Here is a 17,489-nt window from a genome sequence, read left to right on the forward strand (position 1 = left end):
TGTCGTCGCTGGCCTCCAGTGTTGCTGTTCTAACCGGATATTGTGAGACTGGGCGCTTTCCTTGATGATAGACAATTGGATGGAAAGGAGATCTTTTCCTCGGCCAAAAACGAGGGGGATAGGAAGTGGCAGCTCGATGGACTGTTCGGGGGTGAGGTTGGTAGTAGCCACACCGCGGTTACATGTATTGACTACAAAGCTTACGTGGCGACACAACCTGACAGGTCGCTTCATTACCAGTGTCTCACCAGAGTCTGCACATGTACAATATACGGAATAATTCTTAGTGATGTTGTCCGAACCGGTTGAAATGGTAAAGTTACACATACACCACTGGTATTTCCAGGACGTTTGAAAAGGCTCAGTGCTCTAGATGCACATTTCGCTCAGATCATCAAGATACGTACACCAATGAACACTTCGCTCAGATCATGAAGATACTAGACTTACATACATGCACATAAGGTCTCGGTGAGTTCTCCTAGCTGCAACATCAAGAGTAATCCACTTGCTTTAACATCTGCAATAGACAGGAAATGGTGAGTTACATATATTGTGAACAAGCGTGAATTATCAGACTTCCAATATCAATTTCGACCAGCCGCGGGGTAGTTCATGAATTCAGTCGGCAAGTTTCGTATATGACTAGACGAATCCAGCGCGTACCAGCTAGGCTAATGGCTCCGGGAAGAGGTTAACTGGTGAAACCCAGCCTATTCTGAAGGCCAAAGCGCTCTTCGCGCGGAAAGACACCACTACAAGAGATTCGAATTAGGCGCCACACGTTCCCTCGATCATGGACACTTGTGCGCTTATCCTTTCGTCTATCAGTTAAAAGTTGCCACCCAAGAAAAAGCAAATCTGGTGTGACTTTACTAACATATCTCTTTATCTCTCTTATCAAATAATAGATCTTCCATACAATTTAATTCCTCTATTATACGGCTGCAGCACCGAGAGACGAAGCGCCACGAAGGGATAGCATCTTGAACTTAGAAGCGGAGTACACCTACTATGTAAGCAGGACAAACCCGCTATTCAACTCTCTATGGTGGGATAAACTGGAAACTTCCGTTACTATATATAGTAACTTACTGACCGCTTTACAGCAGGATACTTATAATAGGTTTATTCACCACTTGACACAGTCTACATATATACCTGTACCCAAGAAGAAATCTCTCGGCTAAACTTACTGTGGCCAACCCCTGACACCAATTACTGGCAGCCAGTGCCATATCTTACAGCTCATGAGCTTAGAATATCGAAATACAATAAGTATTTAGTACCATATCATCTCCTGGGGGTTGAATACAATTATATTTGGCAGCAATTCATCCAACTCATATTCCTCGACTGTAATCATAAACTATCACTCGGTCGCGACGGGAGTTCGCTATGATTTTTTTTTTTTTTTTTTTTTTTTTTTTGTTTAATTCATGGAGTTCGCTATGAAATGTTTTTGGTTATTTTTTGTTTTGTTTAATTCATTAATTGCATAATGTTTTTGGCTATTTTGAGGGGATAGTTGGGACTAAACGACGGTCTCTCTCCTGAGCTTTTCATTTTCGACAGTACCAAGAGTCATCTCAATATTTCAAGATATCGTCTGGTGCAAGATGATCCTAGGAAGTCGAAAACAACTTTCATCATGATGGCCCATTAAGAATAACTTGAAATTATGACATCCTTTATAAGCCCCTCTTCCATCTCCCTAATATCCACCCCATCATCATATCAATCATCACATCGATTAATCATCATATCAACCATCGCATCAATCAATCATCATACCAAACCACTCCCAAACACCAAACACCATACACAAACATGTCACCCCTCGAGATCCTCCAAAATGAGCTCAAAACGCTGCAACGCAAAGTCGTCAAATGCAACGAGCAACGCGCCAAGATCCGCCGCCTCATCTACAGCAAGCACCTTAGCCCCGAAGCCGCGGCACTCTTCAAGAAGGGCACCATCGCACGCCAAGGGGCCGAGGAATGGGCGGCGCTGAAGGCGAACGAGAAGACGTATACGGACTGGGCGGATGAGTATGGGTGTGCGATTGCGGTTGTGGAGGAGATGATTAGGGAGTTGAACGGCGTACCGGAGTTTGAGTTTGAAGAGTAAGTACTGTTGGTTTGGCTAGACAGAGGTAGAGGAGAGGTAAGTTGTTGTCGAGTATTGGCTTATTTGGCCGGGGGGGGGGGGGAGTTGCGAGGGAATTATATGGAAAAACGTATTGCTGGCTATAGAGAGGTGGTTTGTTGAAGCTTCGCAACCCGTTTATGGAGCGGCGTTTGTTGCAAGTGGATGGTATGGAAAATATGGGATGGGTTTTAGGGAATTAGTTGATCGAAGAATGCAATTAATAAAATGGTGCAGAAAATCAGTTTGTTTCCTTCCATTTCCAGTGATATTTCAGGATATTGAGATTAGTAGCCAGGAGGTACGTACCGAACTCTGTTAAGAAACATCCTCTCGGAGTCCAGTAAGTGAATCACCTATCCATTTTACCAGAAAAAGGCTACAGATGCACGTATGTATACAGTACATGTAGTTACAGTTATGTATACAATAGAGGTCAAGCGTTTCGTGGCGGAAACTTGGTATTAGCATGACACTAAGAGAGTATTTAAGGCCAATGCTTGCCTCCGAATCTTCTCACTGAAACATCATCCAGGATACATCCTTCTGTCGAATTACTCCTACAGTATGCTTCTACCGACGATTTTGCTAGAGAAATTCATGAAATATTCCAAGTCCCGAGGTATAGTCGGTAAAAAGTTGTCTAAAACCGAAACTCATGGGATATATGATGTGACGGTTTAACGGAGTTTATAAAAGGTCGTATGGTTCAATTCCAGATGTATAAATTCAATAACCTTGCTAGGGTTAGGGTTAGTGCTTACATGGTGTACGCAAAGTCTCAGGTAAAGTCTCTCAATTACTCGACTCCACCCATGGAAAGATTTCTAGCAGTTTCGGGCACTTTTTAAATCATCCATCACACGTCATATGGGTAACCACTTTGTGCATTCATTGACAACTTTGCCGACCGATTGATTTACAGGGTTTTTAGAGCCCGACACTCCCAGTACCACTGGCCTCGAAATCCACTCGGCGACGATACCAGACAACGATTTTATTACGATCGAGTCGTGGAAGCCTCAGGAACCACCACTTTTGAATCCCTTCGTATTCCAACACTTTTGGTTCAATCATCGATACTCCCCGGTCCCCGACATATCCGCTACCCCCGCTCCAAGGCCGTCAATGATAACCCCAGCACCTTCCAGCGCAGCAAGCCCTACAGCCCGACCACGTAAACCCCTTCTCGCTCCCCTCTCATATTCATAGCAGCGATTCCCCAGCACACATGCACACATCACACGCCATAGGCAGACTTTCTATTTTTGCCGTGGCTTACTTCCGAGATGGTAGAATCACCAGATCTCACTCGCCCCACACTAACCCCCCAATCAGCCACACAGCCTACACACATGCAGTGGGAGAAGCCTCGATCCCCACATCAGCAGTAAGATCCAGATCCTGATCGACCCGGCCCAAGCAAAAACTCTTTGAGAAAAAAAAATTCCCCGAGGGTTTAGCCTTGTGTGGTTTCCTTACTCGTTTTCTATTTATAGCAACACAGAAGCTCATTCATGATTGGATTCGCTAAACTTTTTCGTTACTATTTTTGCTGCGCCCAACGTTACGTTAACGGCTATTAGCTACAGTAGTGAATCGGACAAAGGAACTTTTGCACATCCCAGATAGGAATAATATAATCTTTATACGTGTTCCACTTCACATCCTTCTCATCATGAGGCTTTGTCTTGGCGGTCGTGATAGAGATAGGCGTTATCGGGGCGGTGCTATTTTCGGGGGTCAGTCAGTACATACGTAGTTTGTGATATGTAGTGGTGGATCGAGTAGTATTAATTGTGTGTTGGGGGGGGGTTCAAGAGGTGGGTGCAGAGTAAGTACTGTGTTAGCAAGTATCTTTGGGTTGAGCCTGGGGTAATATAATAATCAAAGGTGGTGTCCGGAAATAATATATACCTGTCTACTATATCTATCTGCCATATCTCTTCTATCTCACTCCTCAATTCAACGCCGTCTGAGCACAGCACCGGTGTATATTTTCCCACCGAGGTCCATACCAAATAAACTGCCCACCATGGAACCCCCACACCGCTCAAACATAAATGAATCTGGCACCACAAACCTCACCTCCGCGCCGTTAACACCCTACCACCCCCCCGTCCTCAACCTCGAACTCGTCGAAAGCCGCATCAACCTGCCCACGCGCAAACCCCGCGTTGCTCCCCGCCGCCTCACCACCCCCATCCGCCCACCGCCACAGTACACCCTCCACGCACACCAACCCCACCCCTACGGCGACTTCACCACCATCCCGCTCAACACCGCCGCCACCACCGCCGCCCCGGCCGCGCCATGCACCCGCCGCCGCGACACAATCCTCATCGCCGTGATGCTGTTCTTTGCGGTACTCGCGTTTGCGGGCGCGCTGGCGGTGTGTGTGCTGCTGTCGCTGTCGAATTATTCGGCTATGCGCGGGCCCGTGCCGTTGTTGATATTTGTGATGGCGGCGTTTCTGGTGGTGGCGGGTGGGCTGGTGGCGAGGGTGGTGTGTTTGTGGATGAGGATGAGGAGGAGTAGGTGTGCTGCTGCTGCTGCTGGTAGTGGTAATGGGGAGGGAGGAGATCTAGAGGGAGGGGTGAGGGTGGAGGTGATAGAGAAGTTGGTGGCGCCGCCGGGGTATATGGAGGGGTTGGAGGGGAGGGATCCGTTGGAGGGGGTGCCGCCGAGTGCGATTGGGAGGGGGGATTTGGAGAAGGAGGTGAGATAGGGTAGAGTGTGAGGAGGGAGGAGCTTGGGGGGGGGGGGGTGGACGAGGGACCGGGGAGGTGGGTGGGGGACATTCGCTTTGAGAGAGAGGGTTTCGTTTGTATATGAATATTGGAGTTTTGGATTGGATTGGATTGGATTGGATTGGATTGAATGGTTGGCGGGAAAGGTTTCGTTTGCAACCGTTAAACGGGCTCTCGAATTTTACTCACCTCTTGTCCCTCATTAAAAGAATGGGGGAGGAGGGTACTACACATATGCTTATACGAAGTAATTTCTTTTATTATTATTGTCTATTTTTTTCCTCTTATTTATTTTTTTTCTTTCATTCATTCTTTGATCTGTTAGCTGTTATTTAGCAATATCGATACTGAGAATTTATGGCTTTGATTTGACAAACAAACAAGAAAAAGGGCTTCTGTGTTTGTTCGTCTATTTGTGGCAGACGTTATGGTCATGGCGATTTGAATTTTCACAAAAGCTTTAAGCTTTGTGGGTGCGTGTATGGATCCGGTTTTATGAGACGAATCGCATATTTAGTTACTCGGGTACGTAAATAGCACATGATCCCTCTACTAGTGCGGTGCACTTTGTTACTGTATATAGATGACCTTATCTTATGTCATGACTAGCAGTGACTGTATCTGCACTTTTTTGGTCACATGAGATAGAACTTTTTATAGCGAAATTCAAAAAGAAAAGACTAATCTACTAATACACAGCCACATGAGCTCACTACACCTGTGTAGCAAAAACCGAATCAAGTCTAAAGAAGTCAAGTCTTTCCCATTTCCTATGAGGTAACTGCAAGCAAAAACGGCTTAGTATGGGTAGCGATGTTTTCGGATAACGATATGTAATCACCAACTATCACTCGCCATGACACCCATCACTCAGCACTAACCCAAATCGCATCAACGCCCACCACCTGACCGTTCCCCGAACCGACCAAGCTGCCGTGTTCGGTCATAGAACGAAGAAAATGGGGCATCCCGTCAGCTCTGCCGTACCTAAGCTTCGTGTCGCCCGGCTAGTATCGCGATGGGTGACTGCGCGAGAATCTCGGGTACTGAACTCTTTCTTTTTCTTTTTTGAGGGGGGGGGGGGGTGGATTCTTGGTTGAGCTTTGGTGTATGTGTTGCTTCTGCTATGTATGTACTTGGTCCAGGTGGTTGTCTAGATATATGAGTGGGATTGTGGCGGGTGTTAACAGAAGGTAACGATCGCTTAGACACATAAAATCACTCGCCCCCCAAACCCAAAAACACTGCACCGGTAATGAACACGATACAATACATCCATTAACATTCTCACTCTCGCTAAAATCTCTAGTTCTCTAAAATAAATATAAGGCAATGGTTAATTTATATTTCAAAGTACGTTCGCAAAATAAAAAAAATAATGCAATACGTACGTACGCGGCACCGGTCTTTCCCCGGTTTTTTTTTTTTTTTTTTTTTTTGTACAGACAAATATTGAAAATATATTATACGGTATCTTTATAATTTAGATGCACTAGTGTATGTATTCTAAGAATACAAAAAAAGCGCCCGGCCTCTAAATCCTCCAAAGTTACGAGATATCTCCTCCAAAAGTTACGGCACACACACACACACACACACACACACACACATACACATCTTGATCTCACAATTCACCCAACAGACCTAATCAAACCAAAAGAAACTCGCTTTACATTCACAATGGTTCCTGTTATTATATTGTACGTTGGATCGTCCGCCCCCGGGTTGCCCCCCGCCCCGCGGCCTTGATTTGGTTTTTTTACGTCCCTGGGGTGTTCGGTTTTTTTTTTTTGGATATAAATAGCGACTTGCATTGTTTTTTGTCTTCTTTATAGAAAGATTAGTTTTTTTATCATCAATTTCAATGGATAGTCATAGGCTTTAAAATATCAAGCAGTGATGGGCACAAGACAAAAAAGGTCTCGAGACTTTGTCCCGAGACAACGAGGCAAAACAGAACATAGCCAGAAAGAGAGAAGACAAACAAGGTCACGAGTGATCACCCGGCCATAATCTCCATATCAGCTTTAAAATCTGGTTTTGATTGCTTCCCCAAAAAACACTCTGTGTAAAAAAGTATCATTGTGAGGTAAACTGGTATGGAGGCCGGCCAGGTGACCCTAACCCTAAGTCTCGAGACTTTGCACAATACATGGCTCAAGTATTACCAATTCCGAGACTACCTTCTATTGTCCACGGAAAAAGACGAATCGTACATACTCAAGTATTGTATTGTTTTATCTTATACCCATCACTATATCAAGTAACTTCAAACTGAAAAAGAAAAAGCCTTTCCACATCTACGCAACACTAAATTCAATAATCTCTTCTATATAGCAGGCTCATATATATATATAAACCCCCATTCTAGTGTTAATGTGCTCATAAACCGCCGAGTCATGAAATCCGAGTGATATCTCATGATTAAGCATCTCACCCAAAGCCACATAAAAAAATAAAATTAAAAAAAATCTATTTTTTCTCCCGGGACCAGAGTTCGTCTTACAGATATATTAATTAATCAATTCAACGTAAAATTGAAATTAAAAAAAAATCCATTGTAAATATTTCAAAAAAAAATGAACCGTAGGGTTAGGGATTCTCAAATTATATCAGGGTTAGGGTTCATACTTATAACCAAACCTCCAAGCCCCTCTAGATATTACAGCCCCCCAACTTTCTAAGCCCATCCGATAGCAGTGCCTGAGTCCAACAGTTCTCACAATACAAGATACCACAAATCAGCACAATTGACATTTCACCCTGCATCCATTGAGATAAGGCGGCTATCCCAGAGACACACACAAACCCGCAGTTTGATCACCATGCGTACACGCGACGTTACAGCCCTGAAAACGGCCGCCGTGATAAAAAAGTGAGACTAGCTTCATGATTCAGGACTCGCTCGATAAGTGGGAAATTAAACCTTCCTCTATCTGCAGAAGAATTGATGTATGCCTTGAAACTCAAAACAAGTTAGACCGGGACAGCTGATAACGAGGTAGCTGGCCAGGTGCTATGGAACAGATGATGCCACAGCACTCAATACACGTAGCTGCGCAGGTGTGGAAAGCCTCATGATATCTGAAAATAAACCAAAGGTACGTGAAGCTCGCAGTGTTTTATTCGGCTGTTGCTAGCGCATGGGTCGCTTTCATTTATTTCAACGCCTTAAGCGTTGCATATCTCTCTACTCGAAGCTAGTTAGCTGCAATGACGGGATGTGATGTATAATGCAGGAACAAAGTAAAAATCATTTCGGGGGGGAAGCTTGATTGTATTGACCTCTCAGCCTGATGTGATAATGCGAAGTGAGACTGCAGGTTTCATCTTTTTTCCTTCTCTTTTGAAAAGTGGAGATTTGTGCTGCAGTGTACCTCGCAGCTGACACTACTGAGTGGAGAGCTTGCTTTTGGTCATGCGATCTCACTCGATTGGTTGTTCCCCGCGTATTATGCAAGGGGCACAAAAAAGCAAATATAAGGTCGATCAGGAACAGAACTTTCGAATGAACACATACCGTTCCATGAAACACAATGCAATGCAGTGCTCGATGCATGCACGAGAAAGAAGGCGGATCGGATTAGAGCACCAGATTACGCGTTTTAGGATGAATTAAACGTCTAGTTAGAGATGAGGCAGATCATCTGTAGTAGTTCCTCATTGTTCGCTACGTATCCGCTGCTTGCTTGCAATACGCATGCTTATACTAAACATTGAACTATCATGGGTTTGAAATAACGTGCCTGTAGCGTAAATTGGGCCATTGAGTTGGCTGATTAGACATTGAACATCTGGTCAGTTGACGAGAAGGTGCATCCACGAAACAACGCCTTGATCGTCGGTGAATGACAGGATTTACAACGCATCCGCACTCTAAGCCTTCGTTTATTCCATGAAGACTTCTGAAGCTACTGAACACTTCGGTAGACGGCGTGCCTGGAGTGGAGCGCTGGAACTCCGATATCGTACTAAACCAATTGGTCAAATGGGGGCTAAAGATAACTGTAAATATCCAGCCGTACATATTAATGCATCACAATTTCTATCACCTCAATCGACGTCTTGGCGATTGGACTAAACAATCTATGTCAAATAAACACCAGTTTTTGAGATGATGAACCAGTTAATATGCAACCCCGCACAATAGACCGCCTCAACCAGAATGTTCAGCTTTAATCCCATCAAGGTCATCGCTGATTAATGGCCTCATCTCGGGCGGCCCCCCAGAGTAGTAGGGCTATAGGTATTTACACATGCGCTGTTCATCGCAACCCCGCGCAGCCCCATGAGCATGAGGGAGTTTCAGGTACCATTAACGGAACAGAGAATCTTCATGTTCATTGGCGATGGCCTCGTGAGCTGAAACCTATTGAACGTTTTCTGTCAACCACCACCCGACAAGGATAATTTAAGGCCCAGAGGTGCATGTGGTGTGGCTGAGCAACACCATGGCCAGCGAATCAAGCAGGGATTAGCTGTGACCCCGCCACTACACTTGTTCGCCCTGGGCCGAAGATAGACAGCCTTGTTATTGCAATGCTGTAATTCCAGGAGGGGCGCAACGTAGGTGATGTGGCCCTGACTCTCAGCGTTGTGAAGTGTCAGTAGTCTAGGTAGATTTCTAAGCATGGGTTAGGGTTATGAAGTGCTCGTATTAGTAAGTAATTATCACGAGCGAGTGACAATATATGATCAGTTTTCTATTGGCTTGTAAGCATTGGCTACGCCGGGTATAAGATAATGTCTCTCAACTGGGTCCAATAATTGATAACTGCAGTTGATTAGTTGTGTAGCCTAATCAAATAAAAACACTTACGCTTGAATCAAGCTATTCCCCCTGCGGTAAAGTTCTAAAATAGAAATGGTCCGATCAGGACAGGCATTGGGCTCAATCCAAGCCAGTGGTTTGGTAGCCAGCTCCGGTCCCACAAGGAGAATAAGTCGAATGCCAGGAAGGATATTCTATCGGTAGCCTGATCCACTTGCTGGCTCTGTGTATCACCTCCACCACCACTGAACGTTTGAAGTTCACAATAGATTCTTAGACACCGCGCATATGGTGCGAACATTTAAGATCACTTATCGTGTGGGGAGGTACACCACCATTCAACAGCAGACAGGTAGCAATTCGTCCCCGTTAGAAGTATAGTGCGTATCTGCCACCAATTCGTTTCTAGAGTCGTCAAGTCCAATTACATATATGTCTAGACGAATAGACTAGACGGAGATACATTCTCATCCTACACACGGGGTACTTTTTGAGTTGGTTTCAGTATGAGCGCGCTCATCGAAACGCGCCGTCCATGGCTAGGCTACCCTACCAAGTGAATGTTCACTCAATGGAACAGAGTAACGAGTAGATTAGTGCACTAGCAGTAAAAATGGGGGTATTTCTTCCATGTGGTATATCCCCACTTTTAAGTTGACATATCCCCGTGGATTTCCTAGTCTTGGGGCAAGAGTATTTGGTAGCTCCAATGGACTGCTTTTCAGTCCAGAATATCTGCCGGAAAAGCCTTGCAGGCCTGAGCGAGAGGCATTACCGATAAATGCGTCATTGAAACCCGTGTACTAGCTGTAATCTTTGTTTTAGATTTGAAGGTTGGTTGCAGAAAATAAGTAATCAAAGTGCCTGGTCCATATGATCACAATTTAGAGACAAATATACTAGCAGTATAGAAATCCGACATGTTTCTTAAGATTTAGGCCAGCATCACCACCGGCTTGTTCATGTGATATGAAGCAGGGGATACATGAATCTGCTTGCACACGGAGTTCTCTAGCCATTGACGCATGCAGAGAACTTTCGTCTTGCTTTAACCGTTTTTAATGTTTCTTCGACCTAAACTGGCGCATATATCAAAGCCTTGACTTGAGCTGGGCTAAGTGATAGTATCTCTGCCAGTAAAACTGCCAATTGAGCAAGCAATTCACATCTCATGAAGCAGTATTCATGTCTAGGAGATATCAACTTCCACCGGAGAATACAAGGAACTTGATACTCTAGTCCAGTCCAGTCCACAAGAGGATCAAAAACCAGTCACCTCCGGGCCAGATCCAAAGACGCATTGGTGATGCTAAGATAAGGTAGCATGATTCATGCCAGAGCCCACTAATTTCTCTGTTTGAACAGTGAAGGAACAGCTGTTCAGTCTGACACCAAAACCAGTTCAACTCCGAGGCAGCAGTGATGTGTCCATCCGTTGTGCGTTGGTTTCAGGAGTTGGAACATGCAACCTAATGTACCTGACGATATGTGGCTATCAGATCTGAGTTGTGCGAAAGGCCAGCAGCAGTTGACTCTCAAGGCGCTCACAAGAGTTTTCATTTCGTTGTTGCTGTAATGCGTGGTGATGAAATGGGGTCTTTTGTAGTGGTGGGTGTCGTTGTTGTGTTGGGTGATCGTTGATGGTGGTTGGACAAAGAGTGCACTCTGTTTCGTTCCTCGAATAGGCTAGTGTTCTTTTTTACACTTTTCAAATTCTCAGCCCGCTTCTTAACCTAACCCTACTCCTATGCTTATGTACATGTAGGTTTGTATGCTTTAATTTTGCACGTGCCCTAGCCCAGCCTCCTTAGGATTGTAGCTCATTGGCTTCATACACGACGTTTATTTCTAGTAATAAGATTCATGATTTTATTTTGTCTACCGCTCTGAATTTAGAGCATTATAAATATTTATAAATACATAAACGTACATATTTACACTTATTCAGCCTTCCCATCTAAATTTTACATAAAATATCCTCTAATATATCATGCATTTACATCATGAATACGGCCACCATAGCTGCTGCAGCAACGATAACGCTCGTTCCCTTCACCGTCGACGCACCAGAATCGTAGTATCCGGATCCGCCTTGTCCAACCAGCCCTGTTGGCGATACTGTGGTGCCTGGAGCCCCTGGTGCACCAGAACCTAGAATACAAAAAAATTATATTAGCTCTGTATCATGTAGTTTTAAACCAATACACATGACATACCAGTAGGACTAGGGCCGGAGCCACTCTGCTGCACAGGCTGCAGAGGCTGTCCGTTGGGCCCAATGATGCTCGCTACGGGAATCAACCCATTCGCACCCTGGATAACGGGCTTCCCGCCTGGTCCAAATACTAGCTGCACTGGCTCCGGACCGTTAGGGCCCTGGACAACTGGTGTAGCTCCTACACCATTTGGTCCGGGGAGGATCTGGACTACGACACCCCCGGCGGCGGAGGATGAAGCAGGTGAGGGCGCGCCAGTTGCAGAAGGGACAGGGCCAGCTCCGGATCCGGAGGCGATGACGGAGGGGGTGGGGTTCACATTGATGTTGACATTAGTTGTGGCAATGGAGGAGGCTGCGGAGGCAATGGCTGTTGGGAGGGGACCAGTGCCTGTGAGTGTTGGTACGCTAGTGCCTGATTGGGCAGCAGTGAGGGCGACAGCACTAGCGGCTAGGAGGATTCCAAATGATGTTCTCATAGTGAATTTTGGGGTTTGTGTGTAATTAAGTAGAGTGATACTAGTGGTGAGCTTTCAAACGGAAATCTGGTTGGTAAACGAATGTGAAAGTTTGAGGGGACGTGTGGGACTCGAAGAATGAGAAAATTTAGACAAGAGAAATATCCAAGAGCTGGGATTGAAGTCGGGGATTTTATACAATGATAATAAAGCGCAGTACGTGACAATGACTATAGCTAGAGCTAGAGGCCAAAAGTTTAGGCAAACGAATCATATCATTTCCTCGTCATACTAGAGAAGCCCGTCGTAACAACTCCAATTAGTTGCGCTAGCGTTGTACTAGCAGGAATACTAGTCTCCCTCAACAGGAATGGATTTGTGCTGCTACTAATAGAACGCGACACAACCTTTCCTTCTTTGTAGGATTATTACGCCCGTTTTGGACAGATGCTGTCAAGTTGGGTTCGTGAACCACCCAAGCTTCCCCGAATGCGTAACGCCTTCCAAAACTACTGTAAATTCGGCGAATTTTTGCTCACGAGTCGTACTTGGGAGGTCGCGTCACTAGCTTATCGATTTGGGAGTGGTTGTGTTTCCACTTAATTACGACAATCTACTTTGAAGCTACTTGAGACCCCGGAAAAGGGTCGAAAGATACTATTTATATTACAAGAAAGGCGGATAACACATCTACTAATAGACAGCTCTTCTATTTTACTTAATATGTCCCCACGGTTTCCTTTTCCCCACGAAAGTTCTTTGGGTGCGCAAGTGCCGTTTCACCTTGGTGCGCTGGCGAATAGCACTGGAGCGCCTGGTGATGGCGTTAACCTAGGATTTATCGCAATTCGCGAACCAGACCTTAAGCTCGAATGCCTCGATCTTAATATTTCACAGGAAGTGGCGACACGAGTAAAAGGTCGAGCCTTCTCATCTCAAAACAGCTCGTCCCAAACTTTACCGGATGCTTAGATCTGGTGTTGCCGCGAGTGATTGGCCATGACTGGTCAAACTGATCCCGAGGAATGAATTCAACTACCGTCCTACCACCGTGGATTCTAATTAAATCCCAGCACCCAAAGCCCTCGGGGACTATTGGCCTTGGTTTGCATATAATTCTGTATTACAAATTAAAAAACCTAACCAGGTTACATCACTGGCATATATTCTTCGAGAAGCTATCGATATGCCATAAGTACAATATGTGCACATAAGCTCCTGCATTCAGCATGCAGAATTAGCCCGAACCCCCACGTAGCACCTGCAAGGGACCATGCTGTCTTCCATTCCCGTATAGCCGAGCATAATCCGAGAAAATGTACATACATGCGTTGCGGCATTAAACAGTTAAGGTTTTATTAGACTCTGCACGCGACAGACATCTGATTGTCAATGTTCTGGCATCATGCATGCCCTGGCTGGTGGGAGATGCCGAATGGTACGGCTGTTTGGATAAACAACGGATATAGATTTGATGTGATACAAACTCCTGTATAAGGTTTATGTGGGGAAATTCGAATGGCTTTTCATATTCGGTCCATTCCCGGGATGTGCGCAGGGTAGATGGAGGAGGCGAAAGTGATTGATATATTGCAATATAAGGCCAGAGTCATGATAGAGTATTTTTATATCATGTTACACACGTAACATATTGAGGAGAGAATATTTGAGTTGCGGAATTATCAGTTACGGGGACAAAAACGATCATTGCATTGTGTCCATCCGTGGCATCTCCAGCTGGTGATAGGGCCTGGCAAGTTGGTTGCATGATCAATATTTCTTTTCTTATTTTATTTTTTGCTGTAGCAGATCTATTGAATCGAGACCTACCATATGCACACTTCTGATAACTTTTATGTAGGTATGTGGGAATTGCAAAAATACGACGTGTTACACTCGCCAAGACTAGTTCTCTCAACCGTAACCGTGCCTTTGTATCTTTACTCCACCTCCACCATCAACACCACCATTGACATCATCATCGTCATCCCTCGACTTGAGCTCGAGCTTACTCATCTACAAAGACTTCAATTGGTTTTGTTCCATGGATCCAGTCATATAGGATATATAGGCGCAGGCTTACTGCGCACAGCTTTCACGTGCTGGTCCAGCTGTTTGCACGTCTGCCATAAGAATAGCACAGCAGCGACTAGGCAGTAGTACTCAATGTGAGTCTTCAACTCTGATTCAGAGTGATATATCATGATTCGATTCACAGTCACCTGACCTTGTCGTGTTTCTAGCCTGTTCAGGCCATCAGCTTTAGTGGTTGAGTTGCCAAGAATTAGTTGGATTAGCCCCAAAGACGGAGATCAATCGCCATCCAATAAACCTCACTCTGTCCCTCGGTAGTAAAACGACCCTTTCACCGACCGAAAGAATTGTAATTTGCGCAAAAAAAAACCCCATTTGACAGCGAGCGGGGAGCAAACCGAGATCGAGAGAAACCCCCGCCTGAAAAAATCTTTTCTTAAAAAAAAAAAAACCTTGCGCTCGTGACAAGAGCCTTCAAGCTGAATCACGGTTTCTGGACTTGGATTTTCGCTTACGCCCCACTCACTGTTCACCGTACGGGGCATGTACAACCCCCCATAATGGAATTTCGCGGCGTCGTGAACCCCCGGCAAGGTCAACCAACTACCTGCCTACATGCCTACATATCCAGGAGGGGGAGAAATCATAGACTCATATGGAACAAGATCAACCAGCTGGGTGGCGTATCTATCGATTATGATAATGCGTGCTTGTGACCTGATAAAATTTTACCCCCCTCTCCCCAGCTTGGTTCAGTCTTTGGAATATGATGCTGGGCTCCCCCCTCACCGCCGCCATCAAATCTGGTTTTTCGAAATATCGATAGCTGGACTGGTCCTTTTTTTGATTCCCCTCCTTCCACTAGAGGGCTATCCCATCCGATGAAAGCCTCGTCATCGAGATATTGGACATACTACAAGTGTACCTTGCAGCGAGATTACGATAGGAAGCCTGGGGTACATACTCTATCAACCTATCTACCTACATAGAAACTGCATGCATCGCCGGCTAATTGACTGAGGCGAACCGATGAACGGAGCTGGGTGGTGGTGGGGAGAAAATAAAGCAATCAAGCCTAAGCTTACTACTTTAAATGAATTTATTTTCTAATTTCCTCAGGGGAAAGTCGCTCATGATCGCGTTCTCAAATAGGATCACAGCTGTGGCACAGCACGGCCCCAACATGTAACGGCCCGGTCCCTTGAAGGAAACACTTTCAACCTATGCGTTCCTGGCCTGAACTTGTACCTGTCACTCCACTGGTCGCTCTCTCGAGAGTTTAGTTGGTTGGTTTGGCTTGTAGAATAGAGTAGGTAGGGCAGGGCAGGGCCTGGACTTTGGAACAATTTCCGCCTGCCGATCAACGGGCCAAATTTATCAAGCAGAGTGGGAGATGGAGGGGGAACTATTTTTCGCATCGGTCGATACGTATACGGGTCATATCCTTCCAGTCATGGCCGAGACCAAACAACCAAATAAACAAAGGGACAAGCCGGGAAGCTTTGCGGCTGTTCTCTCTCTCTGGCTGACCGCTGGCTGACCTATTACGTTGGAGATCGATCACCATCCCGTGACTGAACCGAGCTGCAAGAGCTAATGCAAGAACAAGGATGTGTGCGCCGGCAGTCTTCTTGCGAAAAGCTTCGTCGTTCGCAGTGAATCTATTTTGCATTCTCGAGACATTACATAGGGGGGAAGGTGCGAGTCTTGATGTTCGATGTGGTTGCGTGAGTTGTGTGAGTCCGTGTGGAGAACTTGCCAACAACACCACCGAGAGTCACCAATTATAGAGCCTTGACGGTTTTATTTCTTTTCATTACCGAGTTGATGCCGAGTCTACAGCCTTCGGGGCCGGGGGAAGTTTGACAGCACATTGCCCAAGAGTTCTAGGCCTCTTTTCGAATTTCTGCAGGACAGTCGGAGAGAAAAGAAGTTGACGTGACGAAACGGGGCCGGGGGGTATTTGATGTGATATCCGGCGCCAAGGCACTCCAGACTTGTTCCTGACATGAATGAGCATGGCCCTTTTGTGGTTTTTGTTTTTTTGGAAGGGTGCTTTACGCGATTATGGGCTTGATCGTGTCCAGACTTTTGAGTGGTGATGTGCGCTGCTTCAAATCTGGATAGCCAACAGGCCCCCCTGATCTTCGTCAATTCAGACAGGGCTGATGAAATCGCACGCACCGCACGAATTGTACCTTAGATTAGCACCTGATAACTATAACGTCTATTGATATAGGCAGGGCTTTTCTGTGGGCATGTAGGTACCTACATAGAGACGAATTCCCCTTCCCCTTCTTCTGCTTCTTCTCCCTATCAAGCAATTCGGAGGAGCCCGATCTCCCAATCCAATGCGGAACTTCGGACCGGTACTGTGAAGGGAATTCGAATTCAGCCACGTGCCTGAATATCACCAGCCTGCACAGCCCGAAATTTGTGTGTGCGGGTGTGTGTTGTATGTATGTATGTGTGTGTGTTGTGTGTGTGTGTGTTCCATGTTTACACGAAATTTGTTTCTCGCTTCACGAAATAGTGACATGTAGGAAAACTGTTGACTGAGGAACACCAAACATATCATATCAGACCGTTCACTTACCCCTGCGTGTGCTGAAATACGCAGTACGAAACGAAACGTCGCACGCGGAATTGAAATGAAATGACCACTTCGATCTATGGATTCTATTAGGAACTAGGTAATCTCATATCGCATTGTCCCACAAACTCAGGCTCACTTAAGCCATACATCGAGTTGTTTCCTTATGTAAACATTACCGCTACATGTATGTGACCTCGACACGCATAACCCTAGCTAGCCAGGTAAGCAGTAATTTATGTAATTGGATGTTGTATGTTCTCCGCACTAACTATGTCGTGTGTGCAACATGCATCAACCTCAAAATCAACTATCACCAAGTATCTTTAACTACAACAACAAAAAATACTCCCATCATCACCACAATCAACCAAGATCTACCGGAGCAATTGCACCTTCTCGAAAACCCCCTATATCCACCCAAACCCTTGCCTTCCCTTCCGCGCCCCTTAACTCCACCAATAACTGACCGCACATCAAAAAAATAACCGCCGCCTCGCACCTAGACCTCCTAGACGCC

General features: G+C 45.5%; 3 protein-coding genes across 3 annotated transcripts; 2 read left to right on the forward strand and 1 right to left on the reverse strand.

Moving 5' to 3' along the window:
• Positions 1 to 1,830: 1,830 nt before the first annotated feature.
• On the forward strand, positions 1,831 to 2,130 carry LAJ45_06903 (uncharacterized protein; the record flags this gene model as incomplete). The annotated part of the gene is made up of 1 exon (XM_046116464.1): positions 1,831 to 2,130. The coding sequence occupies one exon, from the start codon at positions 1,831 to 1,833 to the stop codon at positions 2,128 to 2,130; it is 300 nt and encodes a 99-aa protein (XP_045970233.1).
• Positions 2,131 to 4,183: 2,053 nt separating this feature from the next.
• On the forward strand, positions 4,184 to 4,876 carry LAJ45_06904 (uncharacterized protein; the record flags this gene model as incomplete). The annotated part of the gene is made up of 1 exon (XM_046116465.1): positions 4,184 to 4,876. One exon carries the CDS (start codon positions 4,184 to 4,186, stop codon positions 4,874 to 4,876), a length of 693 nt encoding a protein of 230 aa, XP_045970234.1.
• Positions 4,877 to 11,665: 6,789 nt separating this feature from the next.
• On the reverse strand, positions 11,666 to 12,363 carry LAJ45_06905 (uncharacterized protein; the record flags this gene model as incomplete). The annotated part of the gene is made up of 2 exons (XM_046116466.1): positions 11,666 to 11,820; positions 11,886 to 12,363. The coding sequence occupies 2 exons, from the start codon at positions 12,361 to 12,363 to the stop codon at positions 11,666 to 11,668; spliced, it is 633 nt and encodes a 210-aa protein (XP_045970235.1).
• Between the last annotated feature and the right edge of the window lie 5,126 nt (positions 12,364 to 17,489).

The sequence above is a fragment of the Morchella importuna genome (genome assembly GCF_003444635.1).
Source record: "Morchella importuna strain M04M26 chromosome Unknown Morimp01GS021, whole genome shotgun sequence".
Classification (NCBI taxonomy): Eukaryota; Fungi; Ascomycota; class Pezizomycetes; order Pezizales; family Morchellaceae; genus Morchella; species Morchella importuna.